Source organism: Nicotiana tomentosiformis, chromosome 6 (assembly GCF_000390325.3).
Source record: "Nicotiana tomentosiformis chromosome 6, ASM39032v3, whole genome shotgun sequence".
NCBI lineage: Eukaryota > Viridiplantae > Streptophyta > Magnoliopsida > Solanales > Solanaceae > Nicotiana > Nicotiana tomentosiformis.
The window spans coordinates 130,733,857-130,758,320 of NC_090817.1; the positions used below are offsets into that span (position 1 = coordinate 130,733,857).

Consider the following 24,464-nt stretch of genomic DNA (forward strand, 5'->3'; position numbering starts at 1 on the left):
TGCCAAGGCGTTCGGTCAGCTCCACAAGAAAGGAGGACATTTTCTTATGTACCTCCGGAAGGAGAGTATATTTATTATAAGATAAATTCGGGAGGAAGAATATTTTTTTTAATAATTAATTAATTTAAACAGAAAATCAAGCATATGAGATTTACCTTTAGTAGAATATTGCATGTTCTTTAACACACCAACAAAGAATAAAACCAAAATAAAAATAAAATCAAATAATTTTAATTTATTAATTAAATCTCATTTACAGGAATAACAATTAATTCCTCAACAAGCAGGCATAATAATTCATTAAATTCGAAGGATTCTCAAATTTATCAATTAGTACGCAAGCTTGAAATAACTATTAAAGTATCGTGTAATTATTATTATTAAGCACGATTTCTGTCGAGGACATACGGCCCGATCCAGAGTGTCGTGTACACTGCCGAGAGACGTGCGACACGATCCATAGATGCATCTATCCTGCTGAGGCGCTCGGTCAGCTCCACAAGAAAGGAGGACATTTTCTTATGTACCTCCGGAAGGAGAGTATATTTATTATAAAATAAATTCGGGAGGAAGAATAATTTTTTTTAACAATTAATTAATTTAAACAGAAAATCAAGCATATGAGATTTTCATCCTTTAATATCTTTATCTAACAATTCACAATATATTCATATATATCAATTAATATTAATTAAATAAAGAATACAATTTACACAAGTAGTTCATGCTTTGAGTCCTAAACTACCCGGACTTTAGTATTAATAGTAGCTACGTACGGACTCTCGTCACCTCGTGCATACGTAGCCCCCGCAATTAGCAATAATTATTCAATTTAATCCCTATGGGGTAATTTTCTCCTCACAAGATTAGACAAGAGACTTACCTCGTCTCAAAGTCCACTTTTCGATTATCGCGTAGCATAAAATTCTTGATTCGATGCCGAAAAATCCGAAACTATCCAAAAGTTATATAAAATAATTAATATGTGTTCAATAATTCGAAATTTGTCTATTAAATAAATTATCATACCAAAAATGGTAAAAAATTTAAAATTCACCCCGGGCCCACGTGCCCCGATTCTGAAAATTTTTCTGATGAAAACGTTATCCATAATCTCAAGAACTCAAATATATAATTTCTACCCAATTCCATAACTATTTTCGTGGTTAAAATCTCATTTTTATAAAAATCTAGGTTTTTCACCTAAATCCTTGATTTCTAAGATTTACTAGTTATAATCTACCTATAATTTATATATTTAACTCAAAGGGTGTAGAATTAACTTACCTCCAAGTTGATAGTTAAAAACTCCTCACAAAGAGCTCTGAAATCGCCCAACAATGGATGAAAAATAGAAGGAAATGGATTGATTTTTTCGTCTGTTTTAAGGTTCTGCCCGGACAAGTTTTTCGCACATGCGGAAAGAGTACCGCACATGCGGCTTTCGCACCTGCGGAAATTCCTCGCAGGTGTGCATTTTCCTTCTTTTCCTGGTTCCGCACCTGCGGAAGAAGTGCTCGCTTCTGCGCAAGCGCATGTGCGCCCATCCCTTCGCACCTGCTCATTTTTCCGCTTCTGCGCACAAGGTCATCGCACTTGCGTGTTCGCAGGTATGCCAAATACTTCGCATCTACGATGGCTGGGCAGGCTTCTCTCGTTCGCACCTGTGATTGGTGGCTCGCACCTGCGGCTGTCCAAGTGCATGTGCGATTATGACAGTAGCTCGGAGCTTCAGTCCTTGCTCAATTTCCCAAAATTGGTCTGAGCCTCGTCCGGTTAACACTCGGTTACCAACATGTTTGAAATCATAAAACGAACTCGCTCGAACTCTCGGAATGTGTAAAACAACATCAAATCTAAGAATCATACCCTAAACCAAATTGATTCAAACTTAACAATTTCAAGTTGTTCAATTTACTTCCAATGCGCCGAAATATACTTAAACTACTCGGAATGACACGAAATTTTGCGTGCAAGTCTTAAATCACTATACGGAACTATTCCCAAACTCGAAATTCCAAACGGACTTCAATTACTTAAAATCCTACTCCAAACCAAATTTAAAGAATTTTAAACCTTTAAATAGTTGATTTTTACTATTAAGCGTCAAAACACTCCCAGGTTATCTAAACCCCGATTCGGATATACGCCCAAGTCCAAAATCATCATACGAACCTATTGGAACCGTCAACTCCCGATTCCGGGGTTATTTTCTCAAAATGTTGACCGAAGTCAAACTTGGCCTTTTAAGGCTAACTTAAGGAACCAAGTGTTCTGATTTCAACCCAAACGCTTCCAAATCCCGAACCAACCATCCCCGCAAGTCAATAATCATTTAAAAGTACATACAAAAAATTTTATTTTAGGGAACGGGGTTCTAAAAGTTAAAATGACCGGTTAGGTCATTACAATAACCTTAGAACGAATAAAACTTCCAAAATTGTATGACATGACGGCCATTTTAATGCCATTCATAATAGGTTCCCATGTTATTTCAAGCCTTAGGAGTAGTACGGCAAGTAGATAGTAAACAATACTAGAGAAAACTATCAATTGTTTGTTAATAGTGTAATGTTATTTCTAGAAAAAAAAATTATACTACTAACTATCTTTGTCATCTGCACACCCAAAATTCTCAATTGTCCAAGGCTCATTTGCAGGAGACTCAAAACTCTCACGTAAAGGCTTTCATCATATCATGGTATTTTCGATTAGCTAACTGCACTGTTGTTTAATTTGCTCTAGACCAGTATTATTTTTTCCTTTTTTTTGGTGCTGCAACTTTAAGATATATTTTTACCGTTGCTTAAGAACTAAACTTTTTAAAAGTATGTTTCCTTAAAATGTTGTGTCCTTTTAATTTTTAAAGGGGTCTAAACAATAATTTTAGGTCAATTGTTTGCAATTGTGATTGAATATTTAAAGGCCAGTTTACACTTACTAGAAGCCAATCTCTACGTCCAGATCAAGTACATGAAAAGACTTGGATGCTAATGTGCTAGCTAGATATATTTTTCATCCATTATACTCATTTATTTTTCTCCTTTACATTAACTTCATGTGTATAGTATGTTAGGATCGGGTAGTGCGAAATTTAGCCAAACAACGTTATAATGATAATAACAAAGACAATGCAAGTTGATAATAACGGCAATTAAAGAAGATAAAGAAGACACAAATTTAACGTGGTTCGGTCAAGGTGACCTACGTCCACAAGCGGAGAGAAGCAATTTCACTATACCAATAAGAGTACAAAAGAGAGTACAAAATTAGAGTAAATACTCTAATTACCAAATACCCCAAGAGAATAACCTCACAAGATCACTCCAAAGAAAGAGTTCACACAAGTGTTTCCCAACACTCACTCTCTTACAAAATACTCTGTAATGAAATAAAGGAGGAGAAAGAAAGACAAGAGTGAAAAGCTCTTGAATTTGTGTGTTTGCAAATGAGGAGAAGCTCCTCTATTTATAACAAGAAATTCTTGGCCTAATAGTGGATATTCTGTCATGGCAAATGCCATGATCCACAAAATTTGTTATAATGGATATTATGTCATGGCAAACGTCATGAAAATTTGGCCATATTATAAATCTCCACCTTTGCCTAATTTCTGCTTAAATATAGTAAATTTGCTCCACCTTCTTCGCAAAAACCCCAATGGACAAAATCATTCTTCATAAATGCCAATCAAGTTCAGGCAAAGCTTGAACTTGGACACCGGAAGAGGTTTTGTGAACATGTCAGCATGATTGTCTCTAGTGTTGATCATCTGAACATAAGCTTTTCCTTCAGCAATGGTTTCTCGGATGAAATGGTACTTTTTATCAATGTGCTTCGTCCTCTCATGATATATTTGATCTTTAGTCAAGTGAATGGCACTTTGACTATCACAGAAAATGGTAATATCACCTTGGTGTAAACTGAGTTCCGCAAATAGATCCTTCAACCATAAAGCTTCTTTGATCGCCTCGGTTACTGCCATATATTCTGCTTCGATAGTAGATAAAGCTACTACATATTGTAATGTAGTTTTCCAACTAATAGCGTAACCACCGATGCAAAATACATAGCCTGTCAGTGATCTTCTTTTGCCAAGATCACCTGCATAATCTGAGTCTACAAAACCAACCAAAGTGTTAGTATTTCTCCCAAACTCCAAACATGTGTTTGAAGTACCTCGCAAGTATCTGAGAATCCATTTCACAGCATGCCAATGTGCTTTACCAGGGCAAGCCATATACCGGCTTACCACGCTCACTGCTTGTAAAATGTCTGGACGTGTACAAACTATTGCATACATAATACTGCCGACTGTACTGGAATAAGAAACTTGTTCCATGTACCTCTCTTCTTCCTCTGACTGCGGGGACTGAGCAACTGATAACTTAAAATGAGCAGCAAGAGGGATACTAACTGGTTTAACATCTTTCATGCCAAACCTCTCCAAGACTTTCTCCAAGTACTTCTTCTGGGTCAGAAATAGCCCGTTGGCTTTTCGATCTCTTTTGATCTCCATGACAAGAATTTTCTTAGCTGCTCCCAAATCTTTCATCTCAAATTCACTTTTTAGCTGACTTTTCAAATTGTGAATTTCTGTTAAATCCTTAGCAACAATGAGCATGTCATCAACATATAATAATAGGTACACAAATGAACTATCATTTAACTTCCGAAAGTAAACACAACTATCATACATGCTACTCGAATAACCATGATCCAACATAAAGGAATCAAACCTTTTATACCATTGTCTTGGAGACTGCTTTAATCCGTACAAGGATTTCTTCAACAAGCAAATATGATCTTCTTTTCCTTCAATTTTAAATCCTTCGGGTTGATACATGTATATTTGTTCCTCAAGTTCGCCATGTAAAAAAGCTATCTTAACATCAAGTTGTTCTAATTTCAAGTCATACATGGCAACGAAGGCAAGCAAGACACGAATAGAGCTATGTTTAACAATATGTGAGAAAATATTATTAAAATCAACTCCTTGTACCTGACTATAGCCTTTTGCAACTAATCGTACCTTATACCTCGCATCTTTAACCCCTGGAATGCCATCCTTTTTCTTGAAGACCTATTTGCAACCAACAATTCTTTTCCCTGATGGCGGCTTCACAAGAGACCAAGTACCATTCTTGTGGAGAGACTCAATTTCTTCATTCATTGCAATCAGCCACTTGGCTGAGTCAGCACCAGAAACTGCTTCTGAATATTTTGATGGTTCTCAAATTTTTTCAGTTTCCTGTGCAACTGAAAAAGCAAATACAACATAATCTCTAAATCTTAATGGTTGTTTACCTTTTCTTCTTAGTCTATGTTTGGCTATAGAATACTCCTCTTCTTCTGGTTCAACTTCAGGAGTCTCAACTTCAGGAATTTTAGCTTCTGTCTCAACTTCAGGAGTTTCAACTGTATTTTGCTCCAAAGTTGATGAGCTTGGCTTAGAAGGAATGCCAATCTCAATCTCCACCTGATTCTGTGTACTCTTTCCTTTATCTGTATTACAAGAACTAGAAGACTCTTTTCTAGAATGTAATATAGAGGATTTATCAAAGGTTACATCTCTGCTAATTATAAATTTTGGTATCGTGGGATCAGGATACCATAGTCGGTATCCTTTCACCCCAGATGCATACCCAAGAAAAATACACTTTTTAGCCCTTGGCTCTAATTTTCCATCATTTACATGCATGTATGCAGGGCAACCAAATATCTTTAAATCAGAATAATTAGCAGGAGTACCTGACCACATTTCCTCTAGAGTCTTAAAGTTCAAAGGTGCAGAAGGAGCTCAGTTGACAATATAACAAGCTGTAGAGATAGCTTCTGCCCAAAAGGCGTTTGTCAACCCATCATTTGAAATCATGCAACGAGCCCTTTCCAAAAGAGTTCTATTCATCCTTTCTGTCACACCATTTTGCTGAGGTGTCATTCTTACAGTACGATGTCGAGCAATTCCTTCATTCTTGCAAAATTCGTTGAATTCATCATTACAAAATTCCAAGTCATTATCTGTTCTAAGCCGCTTAACTTGTTTTCATGTTTGCTTCTCAATCAAAACTTTCCATTGTTTGAAATTTAAGAAAAATCACTTTTATTTTTCAGGAAATAAACTCAAACTTTTCTTGAATAATCATCAATGAAAGTTAACATATACTTGTCATCACCTTTTGATGGGGTACGTGAAGGACCCCAAAGATCTGAATGAATGTAATCCAAAGTACCTTTTGTTCTATGAATCGCTGGAGATTTGAAGCTGACTCTTTTCTGCTTCCCGAACACACAATGTTCACAGAACTCTATATTTCTGGTACTTTGGCCACATAAGAGACCTCTTTTGCTGAAGATGAAAAGACTTTTTTCACTCATATGCCCCAATCGCATATGCTACAGTTTGGTGATATCAGAATCTAATTTATCTGATATTGAAACAGCAGCAGCACCTGTAACAGTAGATCCCAAAAGAGTATACAACGTACCAGATCTGCGTGTTTTCATGATCACAAAAGCACCATGAGAAATTTTTAGAACTCCACCTTCACCTGTGTACTTGCACCCAAGAGATTCTAGAGTGCCCAAAGAGATGAGATTTTTCTTCAAGTCAGGAACATGTCTAACATCGGTGAGAGTTCTTACCACACCATCGTGCATTTTGATTCGGACTGTACCTTTTCCAATAACTTTGCAGGCAGCATTGTTGCCCATCAAGACAACTCCACCTCCAATAGATTCATATGTGGTAAATAAATCCCGACTGGACACATATGATAAGAACAATCCGAATCTAAAATTCACTCATTGTTAGATTTGAAACTATTATTAGTTGCTAAAAAATAGTTCCCTTAGTCTCATCAGCAGCTACAATTGCTTCGGCAGTGTCAGTATTTTTGTGCTCATTTTTCTTTTCTGTATGCTTTTCTTTGTTTTTCAATTTAAAACATTCAGAAATAATGTGACCTTTCTTATGACAATATTTGCACATGACATTTCTGTATCTGGATTTTGACTTTGATTTAGGTTTCTCACTACTTGAATCTTTCTTATTGAATCTACCTCTTATGATTAAGCCTTTCCCTTGGTTCCCACTAGTTTTCCAAGTAATAACTCTATCTATTTGTTCTTTTGATTTCAAAATAGATTTGATATCTTTATAAGAGATATTATTCTTTCCATAAAGTATAGTATCTTTTATATGTTTAAACGATTGGGGTAAGGAAACAAGCAATAACATAGCTTGATCCTCATCTTTGATTGCATCATCTATGTTACTTAAATCCAAAAGAAGAGAATCAAAAGTATCAAAACGTGTAAGTATAGAGGTACCTTCAGCCATACGAAAAGTGTAGAGTTTTTGCTTTAGGTAAAGCATGTTTTCTACTATTCTTTTCATATATAAGGTTTTAAGTTTTTCTCATATGCCTTTGACTAAGCTTTCTGTTGCAACTTCACGCAAAAACCTCATTTGAAAGATTTAAAATATTACCTACTTTTGCCTTTTTGTCTATGACGGCAAACTCCTCGTCCGTCATTTTATCCGGCATCTTCTCTTTTCCTTGCAGTGCCAAATCTAAGCCATCCTGAATTAGGATAGCTTCCATCTTTAATTGCCACATTTCGAAGTTTGCACTTCGGTCAAATTTCTCAACATAAGACTTTGTTAGTGTCATTTTGGCTATTTAAACTAACCCGGTTAGATCTGGCTCTGATACCAATTTGTTAGGATCGGAAAACCGGATAGTGCAGAATTTAGCCAAACAGCGTTATAATGATAATAACAAAGACAATGCAAGTTGATAATAACGGCAATTAAAGAAGATAAAGAAAATATAAATTTAACGTGGTTTGGTCAAGGTGACCTACGTCCACAAGCGGAGAGAAGCAATTTCACTATACCAACAAGAGTACAAAAGAGAGTACAAAGTTAGAGTAAATACTCTAATTACCAAATACCCCAAGAGAATAACCTCACAAAATCACTCCAAAGAAAGGATTCACACAAGTGTTTCCCAACACTTACTCTCTTACAAAATACTCTATAATGAAATAAAGGAGGAGAAAGAAAGACAAGAGTGAAAAGCTCTTGAATTGGTGTGTTTGCAAATGAGGAGAAGCTCCTCTATTTATAGCAAGAAATCCTTGGTCTAATAGTGGATATTATGTCATGGCAAATGTCATGATCCACAAAATTTGTTATAATGGATATTATGTCATGGCAAATATCATGAAAATTTGGCCACATTACAATGCATTTGAGAAATTATAGTATCCAATTTATTAAGGATAGTGCTTGAAACTGAAAAGGGCTACATTCTTATTGGTCATTAAGAAAAGAAATTAAAAGTAATTAGATTTCCGCATGCTAATGAGATACTTATTCAAGTCATATGGCAGATCACACTAACGATTTTACTAAATATTCATAATCCATTTCTTAGGAAACTTTTGTTTAACCTCGGTATATTATCTTTTATGTATTGTCAGGATGATTTAAATGACTAAAGATTGGGTTTTGATTTTAAGAATTTGGCATGTTGAAGTATTGAGGCAAAGTTAGTCAAGAGACTAAATTATGAAATTTATCTCTAAGGACGATTTAATATACTTTGGAACCTCAAGCCTAATCACAAAAGGTATCTTATTTTGGTTTTTAATTTGGAAAGCGTTAAAGGTGTAGATATAAATTAATATTGTCTATAGAACAACTTTAGATATATAAGTTTCACATCCATCTTTTTGAATTTAAATTTATTCTTCAAGTGATATTTTAAGGTTTTACTTGTAAGAGTTCTACTGCTATGCTCCAAATTTACTCATCCACTATACTGAAGTTGCCACAAGTCGACCATTCAATTACCCCATAATTTTTATGCTTGACCTTATTGAGATTATCGCTACATTATTACAATTTTGATATATGCTAGGTTTTCCACCCTATCTGCTCACTCTGGCTAATTAATTAATTTAAACATGCTCCCAAGAAAGAAATCTATAATACCACATTTATATTTTTTACAGTCGCTACTCACCATATATTCGTTAGAAGCTTTAGAGGACTCATATGAGAAATTAGTATTAGTATTTTCAATGGGCATAAATCAATGAAATATAGTTATCAATGAATGTCTGTTTTTCATTTTAGCTTTATATATATATATATATATATATATATATATATTGTGACGTATATTCATTTGTGTTCCTGACTTAAGTAATATCATTTGCTACTAAGTTGCATAATACACTAATTTGCAAGAATACGTCAAAAGAATTTTGTGTTTTTCAAAATTGTATCATACGTAAATTTTGTTATGTATTTTAACATGTTACTCGAATTACTCGGTCATAATATTGGTAATACTTTTGCTTCTTACGAAGTCTAACTTCAATGTACTAACTAAAATAATAGTAATAGCTAATACCAGCTTTTAATTCGTTTTTGAAATTATTAACTATTTCAAATAAGAATGTTCACCTCAACAGAAAGCACATGACATGTGTTATATTATAAATATCATACTGTTATTGCTTTGTGCACCTAAACATCTCAGGTTCAATCGATCAAAATGGCCAATAATCGAAGTAGAATTAGTGAAATCATACGTACCTTATAGTAGGACACAAAAATACTCATCTGACTGGATGATAAAGCGTTAGCAAGACGAAGAGCGTAATAAGACCATAGAAAAATCCAAAATACGAAGGAGATTTAGGCCTATAATATTGGACGACGAAAAGGTAATACCATTTTTAATTTATATTATATTCTTTAATTATTTATATTGCCTTTATTAATGACATCACATGTATCTAATAAAACTTTACAATTCATATTTATAGTTCAAACAACATCAAATCATCTTGATCTTGACAAATACGTGACAATATGATGATTCATATCGATAATTTAGAGAAACTTGTCCTTACTCTTTCATGTATAATTATTTACTCAAAAGTAGAGTTATTGTACAAGTAAAATAACATGATCGATATACAAGTGCAATGAACGTGCCGAGAAACTAGTTATATTAAAAGCACGAAGTCTCTTAGCGAAATGTCGTTCCCCTTTTTTTACCCTTTAAAAACATATTTCACATGGGACACAATTGTAATTTAAGTTACTTTCCTAATATTTATGAATTTTAAATCAACTAAATTTCGGGTATTTATAAATTTTTCCTTATTTAAAAAAGTAACTAACACCAAAAATGAAAAAACTAAAGTTAGGAATATGCGCCTAGAGTTCTTTTAGGTTATTCTAACGGGGCATTCTATTCCTTCAAGTTCCACTACTCTAAATGTGCCTATTCCTAGAAATCTTTATTCTTTGACATAGAATTATATAATATTCAAAGAGTGACGCAACAATTGGAAATCAAAATAGAAAACAAAATTTCATATATTTAGAAATTAGAACTCCATGACGTTTAGAAGTTTTTATCCAAATATAACCATAAATATAACCATTAATTTGTTAAGTAAAAGAATTAATTGAAAGAGAATGAATACATAGAAAACTACAGAAATAAAGTCAGTAGTCCTTTTCTTTTTTTATTTGAGCTATTCATATTTTTAGAAAAATAACCTAAATTACAATTTTGTCAATGTGAACTTTATTTTTAAAGGGTATAAAAAAACGAACACATTTCGCTAAGAGTTTTCATACTTTTAATATAGTCTATAACTCTATAGATTATACAGACATTGTTTGCAAATATGATTGTCACCATTGTCAATGGAACATCGAGGCCGATTAACTATTTTCTAGAGGTAATTCTTCTTTAATCTTTGAGTTGTAATAATCAAGTAGATTGGAGCTTTGTATAGTCCATGAACATAATATTTCTAAATTATATTCAATTGGACAAAAGAAGCTACTTTATATTTATCGTGCCTTTCCATGCAATGATTTAATCCATATTAATTCTGATGCAAAGAACAAATAACTACTTGTCGCATGAATAAGTCAATAATATGCCATGTTCAGTTTCCCTTAAGGAATAATTATTTTTCTCTAAGTCTTTTTGTAGATTTGAGTGTGAGAATATTTACAATTATCAATGCTTCAACATGTAATTACTCCTTCAACATATAATCTAAGTTTCTTCTTCTTTTCTCTAATGAACTTTTATCTAAATGAACAACAATAATGATATACTTTAGACACTATATTGTATTGGTAAGATTTTAAATTATAGGGATTTTTTTGCTATATTTACAAGTTAAATACCAGTTTTTTATTGTTCCGACTTTTTATGTTAGAGGTTGTGATGACCCAAAATATCATCTTTAAATTTAATAAGTAATTCTGTATTCTAAGATCTTGAAAAGTACTATTTATCATTTCTCGACTTGTGTGCACAGTCCGTACAATTTTCCGAAAATTTTTTATGTGAAAAATAGATTAAAATATGAAATAGAGCTTTAAAAACTCAACTGAGTTGACTTTAGTCAATACTTTGAGTAAACAAACCCGGATCAGTATTTTAATAATTTCGGTAGGTCCGTATCGTGATTTGGGACTTGGGCGTATGCCCGAAATTGAATTCCGAGGTCCCTAACTCGAGATATGAATTTTTGATGAAAAATTAAAAGCTTGAAAGCTTAATGATTTTTAAAAAACTACTGATGTTGGATTTATTGACCTCGGGTTCGTATTTTGGTTGCGGAGCCCGTGTAGGTCCACTATAATATTTATGACTTGTCTGCCGAATTTGGTGAGAATCGAAGTTGATTTGACGTGAGTCGGACGTCCGGTTATAAAAATATATGTTTTAAAGTTTTCTTGAAAATTTCCTTTGATTTGGTGCCCAATTCGTAGTTCTTGGTGTTATTTTGGCAATTTGATCGCGCAAGCAAGTTCGTATGATATTTTAGGACTTGGGTGCATGTTTGGTTTGGAGCCTTGAGGGCTCGGGCTGGTTTCGGGTGGTTAACGGATCATTTTTGGACTTGAGAAAAACTGCAGAAGTCTGCTTATGGTATTCTTTTTCGCGTTAGCGAGAGGGGGCTCGCGTTCGCGAAGAAGAAACTAGAGGCAGATGAAAATTACTCTTCGCGTTCGCGAAGAGGGGGGCCGCATTCGCGAAGAGGGGGGCCGCGTTCGCGAAGGCTTGAGGTGCGAAGCTTCGCGTTCGCGATCGAAGCCTCGCGTTCGCGAAGGGAAAGAGTCTGGCGAGGAAAATTAGCCATCGCGTTCGCGAAGGCCAAGCCAGGCAAGCATCGCCTTCGCCATGTAGCCCTCGCGTTCGCGAAGAGTAAAATTGGACGGCACAAATTTGTGCTTCGCGAACGCGAGGCACTGACCGCGTTCGCGAAGGATAAAAATCCCACAAACAGAACTTAAGTTCTAGAAATGGGGTTTCGACCCATTTTCAACTCTTTTTCATTTTTGAGCTCGGGTAAGGCGATTTTCACGAAAAAATATTGGGGTAAGTGTTCCTTATCCTATATTGATTATATTTCATGATTTCATACTCATTTATATCATGAATCTGTGAATTTATGGAAGAAAAATCAGATTTTTATAAAATCTTCCAAAAACGAAAATTTAAGATTTGAAGGTTCATTTGACATCGGAATTGGATAATTTTTGTATGATTGGAATCGTCTCGGAATGGGTGTTCGAATTTCATAAGTTTTTTCGGGATTTGAGATGTGGGTCCCACTGTCGAATATTTTAATGAATTTCAGATTTTTATCCGGAAAAATTATAAATTCATATGGAATTAATTCCTATGAATCGTATTGAGTATATCAAATTGTTTGTGAATAGATTTGAAGCTTTTGGAGACAAATTTAAAAGGAAAAGTTGTGGTCGAGTAATTGATTGGAATTTGCAAAGCAAGGTAAGTGTCGTGGTTAACCTTGACTTGAGAGAATAGAACCTTTAAATTATTTATTATGTGAATTGCATATGAACGACATATAGGCGAGATGACGAGTGTCTATACGTCTCAAATTAATTGTTTGACTGCTTACTTGAAAGATCATAAATTATTTTAAATCATGAATTAATTATTATAATAATCATTTCTCTCCTATTCTTTGTCAAATATTAATTCTTGAATTCCTGCATTAATTGTTACATGCTATTTGAATTAGGTACCTTAATTGTTATTTGACATTTAGCATATTAAATATTAAACTGCATATTTTCTCTCTGATTTCCATAATAATTTTCTATTTGCCTTTGTTTGTTTCATAATTAAATCATAAATTATTGTATGCTTGTTGTCTTATAATTTTATATTAATTGTTGCACTTATTGGGGAAATTTCTTCTATAAGAATTGGTAAATGAATATGTTGGAGGAGCGGCTTGCACGCCGCAACAGAATTGATTATAATGAATATATTGGAGGATCGGGTTGCACGCCGCAAACAGACTTATTAAAAGTCCATATTGGAGGATCGGGTTGCACGCCGCAACACACTTATTAAAAGTCTATATTGGAAGATCGGGTTGTACGCCGCAACATGCTTATTTAAAAGTCGACATACATATATATATTGGGGGATCGGGTTGCACGCCGCAACAGACTTGATTAAAATGAATATATTGGAGGAGTAGGTTGCACGTCGCAACAGAATTGAATGTGAATATATTGTGAGAGCGGGTTGCACGCTGCAACAGAATTGATGGAAATGACAATTGGTTATGACTGCTGAGTTGGCTTCAATTATTATAAATGAATTACGTGATTTATTTCTATTATTGTTGTTGTTACTAATATTGCGTACAGGTAATGTAAGTGACCCGCCTTAGCCTTGTCACTATTTCGTCGAGATTAAGCTCATCACTTACCAGTACATGGGGTTGGTTGTACTGATACTACACTCTGCACTTCTTGTGCAGATTTTAGAGTTGGTCCCAGCGGCGTACCATAGACTTGCTCGGGTTTCAGCTACTCAGAGGAGACTTGAGGTATAACTGCACGGCGTTCGCAGTTCTGAAGTCCCCGTCTATTTTATTTTAGATGTGTGTTTATTTTCAAACAACTTTATTTTATTCAGACCTTTATTTGTATTTATTCCAGAAGCTCGTGCACTTGTGACACCAATTTTGGGATGGTATTTAGACACCGTTATTTTTATGGATTATTCACTATATTTCAGACATTACTTCCGCAATTGTTCTCTGTTATTAATAAATTTAAAAATTATTTTAAAAAAATAAATAATATTATTCTAACGTTGGCTTGCCTAGCAAGTGAAATGTTAGGCGCCATCACGGTCCGAATGTGGGAATTTCGGGTCGTGACAGAGGCTAAATAAAAAGATGAGTTCGAGTCACTCTAATATAGTAATTATGATAATATTCTTGTTGTTCACTTTAATATTTAAGAAAGAATTCAGACTATGCAACACGCACGAGACACATATACTAAAACTAGTAGATGTGTAATTTTACAAAGAATGTTCTACTATAAACATGATTGTTGTTGTTACAAGTAAAAAGCTGTTATAAAGAGGTAAAATATAACTTAAAAAATAAGTTCTGAGAAAAATTTAATTTTTATAGTGAATGACTGTTATATATGTTTGTTGTTATAGAGAGTTGTGACTATAGTATAAGTGATCTGCTTTAATTTATATGAAGAAATTAGCTGACACCTATTGCGTAAAATGTATTAGTTGAGATGCAAGTAAATAAATTAACTGTACCGATAATTTAACCCAAAAAAGAGAGAAAAATAAAACAACCAGCAAGAAAATGTCAGCGGACAGATGAGTTAAAAGGAAGAAAAAACGAAAACAAATAAAAAGGGAAAACAAAAAAGAAAGAAGAAACAAAGCGAACAGCTCTGTTCATTTGTTCCGTCTAGGGTTTTTATATACTCCCAGTTCATTACAGAAGAAAGTTGAGGTTTCTCCAAAGTTACTTCGAGAAATTTGATGCTGCCAGGTAACGTCGATCTTTCTTCTGCTTTTGTAAATGATTTTTCTGCAATTAAGTCGACTTTTAGCTAATATTCTATCAAACTTATTAAAGCAATTAACTAACTCTTAGTAACAAATCCAGAATTTAACAGTAGCGTACCCACTTATGTATGAGCTTAATTTAATACTTTTCAGGGATTCTTGTAACGGGTACTATTTTTTGTGAAAGAAGGTTTTCTGGTAATGTACTGTTTGGTGGATGAAATAATATTGGAAAAGAACTGAAATTGAATTATTTTATAGGTATATTGAAATGATAACTTATTTAATAAGTGACAATATATGATTTTAGCTTATCACGATTGTAAAGAATTATAAAATGCAGATCATATTTGATGCAATTTGTTTTCTTTGTTTCCTTGTTCGAGCAGCTGTTTTTAGTAACCTAGAGGCTTTTATATGCTGTTAATTCTTAGTATGTTTGATTTTCAGCTGATTAAAACATGCATTTCTTAGAATGTCTTATTGTTGATTTTTTTGACTTGGCTGTTTTGTTTACTCTGATGAATAGCTCGTTGCATCTATATATACCAATGAGCATTAAGTTTTTTTCTGGATAGGTCTTCAGAACTTATTTATCCTCCTGATTAGTAGCGGAGCCATAATTTTCACCAAGGGGTATCAAAATATAAAAATTAGATATACCGAAAAGTTATGGGGAGTCAACATATACTAAATATACATAAAACAGAAAATTTTATCTAGCAATACAATGTAATTTTTCGGCGAAGGGGTTGTCAATTGACACCCCTTGGTTGAATGTGGCTCCGCCACAGCTCCTGATAGATTACTTTCTTCGAGGAATTTTATTACCTTGATTCCTTGAAATTGCAACATTTGTTTTTTTTTTTGGCATAAGTAAAGACGTTACTGAGGTGCTAATCTCCGTTTGTAATTTTGAGCATCTGACCTTGAAATTGCAACATATGCGATGTATGACTAATAAATAAGGGAGAAGGAGGTAGTCTAGGGCAAGCTTTTCCAAATTTCCGGGAAAAATACCCTTCGAACCATGTCATTGAAAAGAAAGTAAGAAGGTCAAAGCTTCATTACTGAATAGGTTGCTGTTTCTTTTTAATTCCCCTCTCTTATTCTATTCCCTGCTACCTTATCTGTTTGCTTGTTCCCCGGTTTTATGTTTACTCTTTACTAAGGTTTAATAAATAAGATTTATTAAACCTTAGTAAAGAGTAAACATAAACCCGGGGAACAAGCAAACAGATAAGGCAGCATATTAGATAATCTCTACTGGAAATTGTTGCTCCCTGATTGTTACTATTTGATGCTACTCTTTCTCCCCTTTTACTGGAAATTGTTGCTCCCTGATTGTTACTATCTGATGCTACTTTTTCTCCTCTTTTTCCTTATCGTCTTTTGTCTCCCTCTTCTCTCTTTCTCCCCCCTCTTTCTTCTTCTTCCCTTTTCTTCCTTTCCATCTTTTCTTGAGCCGAGGGTCTATCGGAAATAGCCTCTCTACCTCTCCAGGCAGGGGTAAGGTCTGCGTACACACTACCCTTTTCAGACCCCACCTGTGTGATTATACTTGGTATGTTGTTGTTGTAAATATTAGATAATTCAATAACATCAGTGTGTCACCCACTTTATGCAATTGGCTCCATATATGATTACTGCCTTTATGTCTGAACTACTTTCACTTAATCAGCGAGTGTTCTGAGTCCTTAGCATATTGCTTCAACCCCCATTTTTTTGGTTTTCTTTATGACGTTTCACATTTGAGCAAATACACTGTGCCTTCCCCTCTCTCTCTCTCTCTCTCTCTCTCTCTCTCTCTCTCTCTCTCTCTCACACACACACACACACACACACACACACTCTCTCTCTCTCTCTCTCTCTCTTTCACTCGCTCTCTCTCTGTTGTTTCCTTCAATGAGTTTGTTGAGAATGTTAGTTGTTGCCTTATTGGGATAGTTTGTGGCCATGGTATAAGTTTCCTTGTAGTTATTTCAAAGTACACTGTCATCTGACCCACCTTCCTGAAGATTGATTAGGTTTTCCTTTGCGCTTTCCAGATTATCTAGATTTCTGACCTTCCCTCAGTGGTATAGGTTGCTTTATGCCGCAGCGCAGATTGATTTTTTTTTCCAAGGTTACTGAAACTTCTAAGTATTTCCTGCAGAAATTTGAATCTTTTGGGAACTCTTCAAGTGTCTTTTCTTAATTTGGGATGGGGGATGCAGAGTCTCTTCAACCATCAAAGAAAAGGGCTGCTGTAAAGGAATTATCGCGAGATAATCCTGGTCTTGATGATGATAATGAGTCATCTGAGCAGGAGAGTGGAACTTTCAAGAGAGCAAGTGATGAGGTGATGGCAAGTAGGAGAATTGTCAAAGTCCGTAAAACGCCATCGACTACAACTACTCATTCTTCTAACCCTTTTGCGGGGATTCGATTTGTTCCACCTACTGATGCCAGTACAACTCCTGCTGTGACCATAACTAAAGTTGTGAGTGGGACAATAACTTCCAAGAAACCAGAAGAATCAAATGATCAAAGTGAGGCAACTAAAGAGGAAGAACCTTATGTGAATAGGGAAGCTGATCATGAGAAGGAAACTGATGGAAAGGCTAAGCTACCAGAAAACGGATCTGATGAGTCCAAAGCTGATGAAAATGTTGATAAGGAGAAAGTTGATAATCCCGATGAGCCTAACATACCTGAATCTACTGAAAAGAAGGCAGCGGAAAGTGAGAAAATCGAAGATACCAAGGCAGCCACAGTAGTGGAGAAGACTGCAAATGATGTAGAAGTGGAAGGCAATAAGACCGAGAATGAAGAGGAAAAACATGTGGGCAATGGAAAAAATGAAAAGGGTGCTGAAACTGCATTTTTTAGCTCGTTCCAACAGCTCTCTAGTAGCCAAAATGCTTTCACAGGACTTGCAGGAACTGGGTTCTCCAATACTGCGTTCTCGTTTGGAGCTAGTTCGAAAGAGGGATCTCCACTAGGATTTGGTTCTGAATCTGGTGCTGGTTCTGGTTCTATCTTTGGAGTAAAAAATGACCAGTCATCTTTTGGTCTTAGTCTTCCCACTAATGGAAATGTTTCTCTGTTTGGTAACTCAGGTTCATCCAGCGTTAACAAGGGCGAGGGAATTGGAATTCCTTCCATGCAAGAGTTTTCTGTTGAAACTGGGGAGGAGAATGAAAAGGCTATCTTTACAGCTGACTCTGCTGCGCTGTTTGAATTTCTTAATGGAGGGTGGAAGGAGCGTGGAAAGGGAGAGCTGAAGGTCAATATATCTTCAACTGAGACTAGAAAAGCTAGACTTGTTATGAGAACCAGAGGAAATTACAGGTTGATTTTGAATGCTAACCTTTATCCTGAAATGAAGCTCACAAGTATGGACAAAAAGGGTGTCACTTTTGCTTGTATGAATAGTGCTGGTGACGGGAAAGATGGACTTTCAACAATTGCTTTGAAGTTTAAGGATACCTCTATTGTTGAGGAGTTTCGAGCTGTTGTGATGGAACATAAAGATAAGATGACAGGCTCTTTGAAGACACCACAAAATTCTCCTTAAACTTCAGATGACTAATAATTATGGCAAAGATGCATATAGAGATTCTATTTTCATCACGAAACTGGAACCCAACCCTACAGTTTTCCCTTTTATCCCTTTGCAGAAAGGTAGAGAGAATATTTTGTCTAGAGATGGATAACTTGTAATCCGATATAGCAAATAGAGTCTTCTCCGTTATGATGTTGTTTATCTCTTGTATTTCTTCTCCTTTTTTGCTTTGTTCGGATATAACCTGTGGTTTAGCTGTCTTTTGCATTGCTTTATTGGCATGAGTCGTAGACGCGCCGCACTAGCCTTCGATCTCATTCTATCATTTTCTGATGTATTTAGTTTCTTTTTTCCTTTTATTGGGCAAAGTTGTAAGTTTGTAACTCATCGACCTCGTAGAAAATATGCCTCCGGTGCTCCTTTGATCCTTCCTTTTTTGGTTTTCCATGTGGTCTCTTGCCCCTGCTTTGGAGCCTCGATTAATCCGGATTCGTTGGATGAGGTCCACTAAATGTGGAAATGCTCTTTACCAGGAGTTGTTTCAATTTCAGGCTTCGATCGGAGAAACCTGATAAAGGATGAAAGATCATATCAATACCACCACAACCTTGATGGTTCAAGTTTCGCACCCAAGGGTGTAGCCTAGGTGTTAATGAAGTGGTTGAGAATATGAGATCCTTTATTTTTCAGCGAAGACAAAACACTAGGTGATTTTTTTCCATTCTGTCTAAGCTTTAATGGATTGAGTTAATTGGTACTTGTTGCTTGTGGAATTAGTTGGGTGTGCGCAAGTTGGCCCGGACACCACGATTATATAAAAAAAAAAAAAAGTTGCAAGTTGCTGAACTCCCATCTCAATCACACTTGAGTATTTAGATGACAAACCAGTAATCTTCCCACAGAAAACAGTGTCTTTATTCTGTAGAGGTTATTGTACTATAAAATGTTCTTGACTTGTATTTGTTGTACTAAATTTGCTTAATTTGGTCTTCAGTGCCTAGCATTATTTTTGGATGAGGAGTGGATCTGTCTAATAGATTTCTCCTTTACTAATTAGTTAAAACTGAATGTAGTCCAAATCCTTTTCTTCAGAGAAAGGTTGGTTCCGTTCACGTGCTATCGTTTGCTCTTTGGCCTTTGGCATTTCCTTGTTCACGGGTCATGCCAAGACAACGAAAAATACTTGAAATTAATAGGACGAGATACATTGCCTGCCGCATTTCAGCAAATTAACCAATTATAAACTGAGCTTCACGCAATTCAATAAATACAGACTATCATATGCGGTTTGTAAATTGACAGAAACTGATCATAATGCGTTTGATTTTCAGTAATTTTTTTTAAAAAAGTAACATTTGCCATTAACAGAACTGAGCCTGTGACACTACAGAAATGTGCTTATTGATCATTGGGTTGTCATTTAAAGAATTCCGTGATTAACTATTAGATGGTCAAAACTCAAAAGAATCACCAAATCTGAAGTTTACATAAATATCAGGGAAAGCTAGGAAGCCTCAAATTCAGAAACACGTTGTTGTGAATTACTTTCCCACACTGGAAAACAAGATAATAAAAGAAACAAAAAAGAAAATGGGAACTGCAAAAAGGCCAAAAAAAAAAAAAAAGCTAAGTAAAAACGAAGAGGATAATAAAGTCCCATAAAAATATAAAATACTCGAGACAGTAGTAGTGCCACTTCTAAGGTGAGGAGTAGTTCTTGGTGCACATTCTTGAGCAGGATCCAACACAGTCATCCATTTTTCCGCCATCTAAGAAGAAAGAATAACAAGAAAAATGAATTAGAAAAACAAACATACCAAGAGATAGATACAAGCGAAGAAAAAAAAAAAGACAGCTCGTGCACTAAGCTACCACTATGCGCGGGGTCCAGGAAAGGGTCGGACCACAAAGGTCTATTGTACGCAGCATTGCCCTGCAAAAATGCAAGAGGTTGTTTCTACCGCTTGAACCCGTGACCCCCTGGTAGAAAAATACAAGCAAAGAACAGAATAAAAATACTTATGACCATAAGGAGGCTAGCAGGGGGAAACTTACTAGGTTGATGTTTTGAGCTGAGAGTGGAACAGGTAGAGAAGGCACAACCTAGCTTGCAGAAGTTAAGGTTTTACTGTCTGGTTGAAGTCGAACATCATTGTTTGAACTGGACGTGGCAGTAGAAGTACTACTATTATTAGAACCTGAATTAAAGATGCATTCTTTTAAGCATCTAGAGGTGCAAGTGCAGAGATTCTGAGAAGGTTCAATTAAGCAGAACACAAAGCATTTCGAGTAGCAATCCTTAAAGTTTGTTAAGGAGGCATTCGACTGGCCTACAAAAGCAACTAATATCAAAATAAGTGCCCTTAACTTACTTAACTCCATCCTTTCTTTCACTCTTATTTCAGAACACTAACTTCTTGCCCTATGGAAAACCTAAAAGTGTGCTTATATAGAACTGTAATAGCCAATATTCACAAGTGGCAAACATACATACATATATATATATAGTATTACCTTAGTAGTGAAAAAAGATTCAACGATTGTGGTATTTGGTGTTGGCTAAAGTTGCGGTGACATGTGATGGTTTTTTGTCTTTGCTATTGCTGTCCTAATATAGGAGTAAGGTTAATTTCGATTGTGGTCACTCAACTTTGTTTCAATTTCATAAAAGTCACTCAATTTCCGTTCATAACTTAAAAGTCATTCAACTTTGGTCACATCACTTAAAAGTCACATATGATGGAATATGGATATATCATCACCGAAAAAATGACATGGCAAACTTTTAGTTATTTTTATGCCACGTGAGCAACCAAGCTATAATTCATGTACAACTATCTAGTACCTTTAAAGGAAAAACATTATGGTTACAACTTTTCACATCCAAGCAAGAACAGGCACAACATGTATTAAATTATCCAATTCGTTGTTAAAATCCTATGTGATTGCTTACGTGGCATAAAAAATAACTAAAAGTTTGCCATGTCATTTTTCCGGTGATGATATATCCATATTCCATCAGATGTGACTTTTAAGTGATGTGCTCAAAGTTGAATGACGTTTAAGTTATAAACGAAAATTGAGCGATTTTTGTGAAATTGGAACAAAGTTGAGTGAACACAACCGAAACTAATCCTATAGAACCGTAATAGAGGTGGTTAAATAGGACAAAGCATGAGTAAGTACAGTTATGTTTTCTCATTTTCTTAATACTAGCAATTACTAGAGAAAAAGAAATAACTGGGCCTAACATAGTTGGAATTAATTTCATATATAGCTACCATCTGTTACTGCAAGTGCTGCTAAGTATGTAGAGCAAGACAACTTTGCTTCTGCCTTCTTGTATAGTTGTAACTAAGCTTTTTAATTCAGATAAAGTTCGTTCAGTTGTAACACAAGATGAACAAATGAGTTAGTTCCTAGGACAAAGGCACATAATTAATCATTAAAAAGTACCTTTTTCTTTAATAACATAATTTTTAGATAAGATAGTCACGTACACTTAAATATATATATATATATATTAACCACCCTATGAGTGATGACAATGTTATTTGCAATTGGGGCCGGATAATGATGCCAGTTTAGTTAATTATTGCTTCTTGAAATATTGAGCGACCTTCCTAGAGTTCAAGAGCATGTTATAAAAGAGCGCAATGACATGGCTTTGTAAAACCTAAGGTGCCGCTCCTTCTAGCCCAAATATTAGTCGTTTAATAAAAAATAAAATATTTGACATTTTATAGAAACAAAAGTTACTCCCACTCTCTATTTCAAATTAAATGAGATACTTTCTTTTTTAGTTTGTTCCAAAATAAGTGACACATTTCTAAATTTGAAAATAATTCAACTTTAAACTCTTCATTTTACCTATTTTACCCTTAATGAGAAGCTTTTATAACCACACAAATGTCATGACCCCACAAAACTTTTACCCCTTAAGCTTTTAAGACCACAAGTTTCAAAAGTCTTCTTTTTTTTCTTTCTTAAATTTCGTACCGAGTCAAACTACATCATCTAAATTGAAACAGGGGGAGTATTTATTAAGCAATAGATGTTAGTAAAGTGAAATGTTTAATAAAAGATAAAAGTACCCTTTAACTCAATCCATATATAACTATAAAAAGTCAATGATCTTCAAATAAGAATGATTAAAGAAAGTAAGTTACTAATTATTCATTAGAGAGGACATCAACAACAAATCCAGTATAATCCTATATGTAGGGTGTGAGAGGGTAGTGTGAACGCAGATCTTACCCATGTTTGACCAAAAAATATAGATCTTGATTCAACTAATTAAATTTATATAAATGAAGATTAATCTTAGCTAACAATAATATCCCTAAGATGGAGTTCTCGAAAGTGCAACAAATACTACGTATGTGTATCTGAATAATAGTTGCGATATGCAATAAATATTTCAGAAATCAAAGGCAATAATATAGCATTCAATATCAATGAATAGCAATAAATGATATTTAAGTAAATAGAATAAATGAGTCACCCAAGAAAGGATGGAATCAATGAATGTTCTTTCTGACAATGATGAGTGATCGAAAATCCTTTGAATATCTAAGTTATTCTCGAATCTAGTAGAAAAGTGTAACCAAGAATCTTAGTGAAAAGATGATATTTGTATAATAGCAATAAGATCCGATTCTCTTTCTCCAATCAAAATATATTTTTACAAATGAATATCACATGTCCCCAATCATTCCGTGTCTTTCTATTTATAGAGAACATGTTCCTAAAAATCCTAACAATACAAGTGTTGTATCCTATCTCGAAACTAGCCGTTACAGCTTTGTTACGGGTGCTAGACCTCGGCCTCGATGACAACTCCTCAATGTTGGTCTTGCTGACTCTTCGACCACAACCTTCGTTGATAATTAGATTACTTCGGCACGTGGTATCCCAGGAATGTTTTACTAACACCATTTCGACTAAAGATGGATTTTCACCCATACAGTTTGTCCCTTCTCTTATCGAGGTCGTTCCCGCGGATGAGGTCGGTGAGCGGACAATGTCGTTCATAATTTGATTTTATAGAGTTGGCTGAGGTCGTAGTCGTGGAGACAGGGCTACGTGGCCTTCTGAGGTCCGCATATTTTGAATTTTTTGAATTACCCGGGGAGTCTGTTGGAGCCATCTAATCTAAGAGAATAAGTGACGTCATGATACTATGTGTCATAATGACGTCGTTTTCCGACGCATTGCATCGGTTTATATGTGACCCTTGATTGGCTCTGTTGTTTCGATTTTCGTGCTAATCATGACCCGTTGTTTTAATTCCGGTGCCTCTCAAACCTTATAAATAGGGAAAGGTTTGTTGGTTTTGAAACTTTTCCAAACTCTTCCTTCTTTTTAAGCAATAGTCTTTCCTTCATCTTCTCTACATAACTCTTTTTACTCCTTGTTTCAGCGACTTACATCATTTCCCATTCCTTTTTGCTTGTCATCCTCCTTCGTTACATTGAATTATGCCTAACGAACCTTCTGAGGCTGGCGAGGGGAGTCGTATTTCTCCCTTGGCAGTGGTGTTCCCCTCCCATGAGGAGAGTGTTCCTGGCACCGTTGAGGATGGAACCTTCCCATCGGTGGAAGAGATAATCCCACGCAACCCTGATTCCATATCCGATTTCACCAAATTACTAGATGCCGAACCTGGAGCCTTTTGGTCAGTGATGACGGTGAAGGAATTGGAGGAGCTTAAGGCTAAATTTGGCCTTCCCAATCATATCGAGTTGATCCCGGCCGGGTGGGATACGGTACAGGTCTACCGTCCTGGGTATTGCGCCATCTATGCCTACCCCTTCCAAGTCGGCTATTCTCTCCCTCTCCTTCCATTGGAGGAGGAATTTTAGTCGTCACTACGACGTTTGCCCTGCTCAGCTCGCGCAATACATTTTCAAAGCCATAAAGATGCTCACCAAGTTTGTTGAGTTGGTCCGGGTCGAAGTGACACTGCGACATTTAATCCATTTGTT

At 35.4% G+C, this 24,464-nt stretch overlaps 1 protein-coding gene and 1 long non-coding RNA gene across 3 annotated transcripts; one reads left to right on the forward strand and one right to left on the reverse strand.

Annotated features, from left to right (window-relative positions):
* Nucleotides 1-14,753: 14,753 nt before the first annotated feature.
* Nucleotides 14,754-18,908, forward strand: LOC104091626 (nuclear pore complex protein NUP50B-like). Of its 2 annotated transcripts, XM_033654919.2 has the most exons (3): nt 14,754-14,913; nt 17,086-17,932; nt 18,032-18,908. In XM_033654919.2, the coding sequence occupies exons 2-3, from the start codon at nt 17,134-17,136 to the stop codon at nt 18,487-18,489; spliced, it is 1,257 nt and encodes a 418-aa protein (XP_033510810.1). In that variant the 5' UTR covers nt 14,754-14,913; nt 17,086-17,133; the 3' UTR covers nt 18,490-18,908. The 2 variants fall into 2 exon arrangements, with proteins under 2 accessions (XP_033510810.1, XP_009595297.1); XM_009597002.4 differs by having other exon boundaries at nt 17,086-18,908.
* A 1,036-nt stretch (nt 18,909-19,944) lies between these two features.
* On the reverse strand, nt 19,945-20,946 carry LOC104091627 (uncharacterized). The gene is made up of 2 exons (XR_685197.4): nt 20,533-20,946; nt 19,945-20,246 (listed from the first exon to the last, which is right to left on the reverse strand). It is a non-coding gene; the product is annotated as an uncharacterized lncRNA (long non-coding RNA).
* Between the last annotated feature and the right edge of the window lie 3,518 nt (nt 20,947-24,464).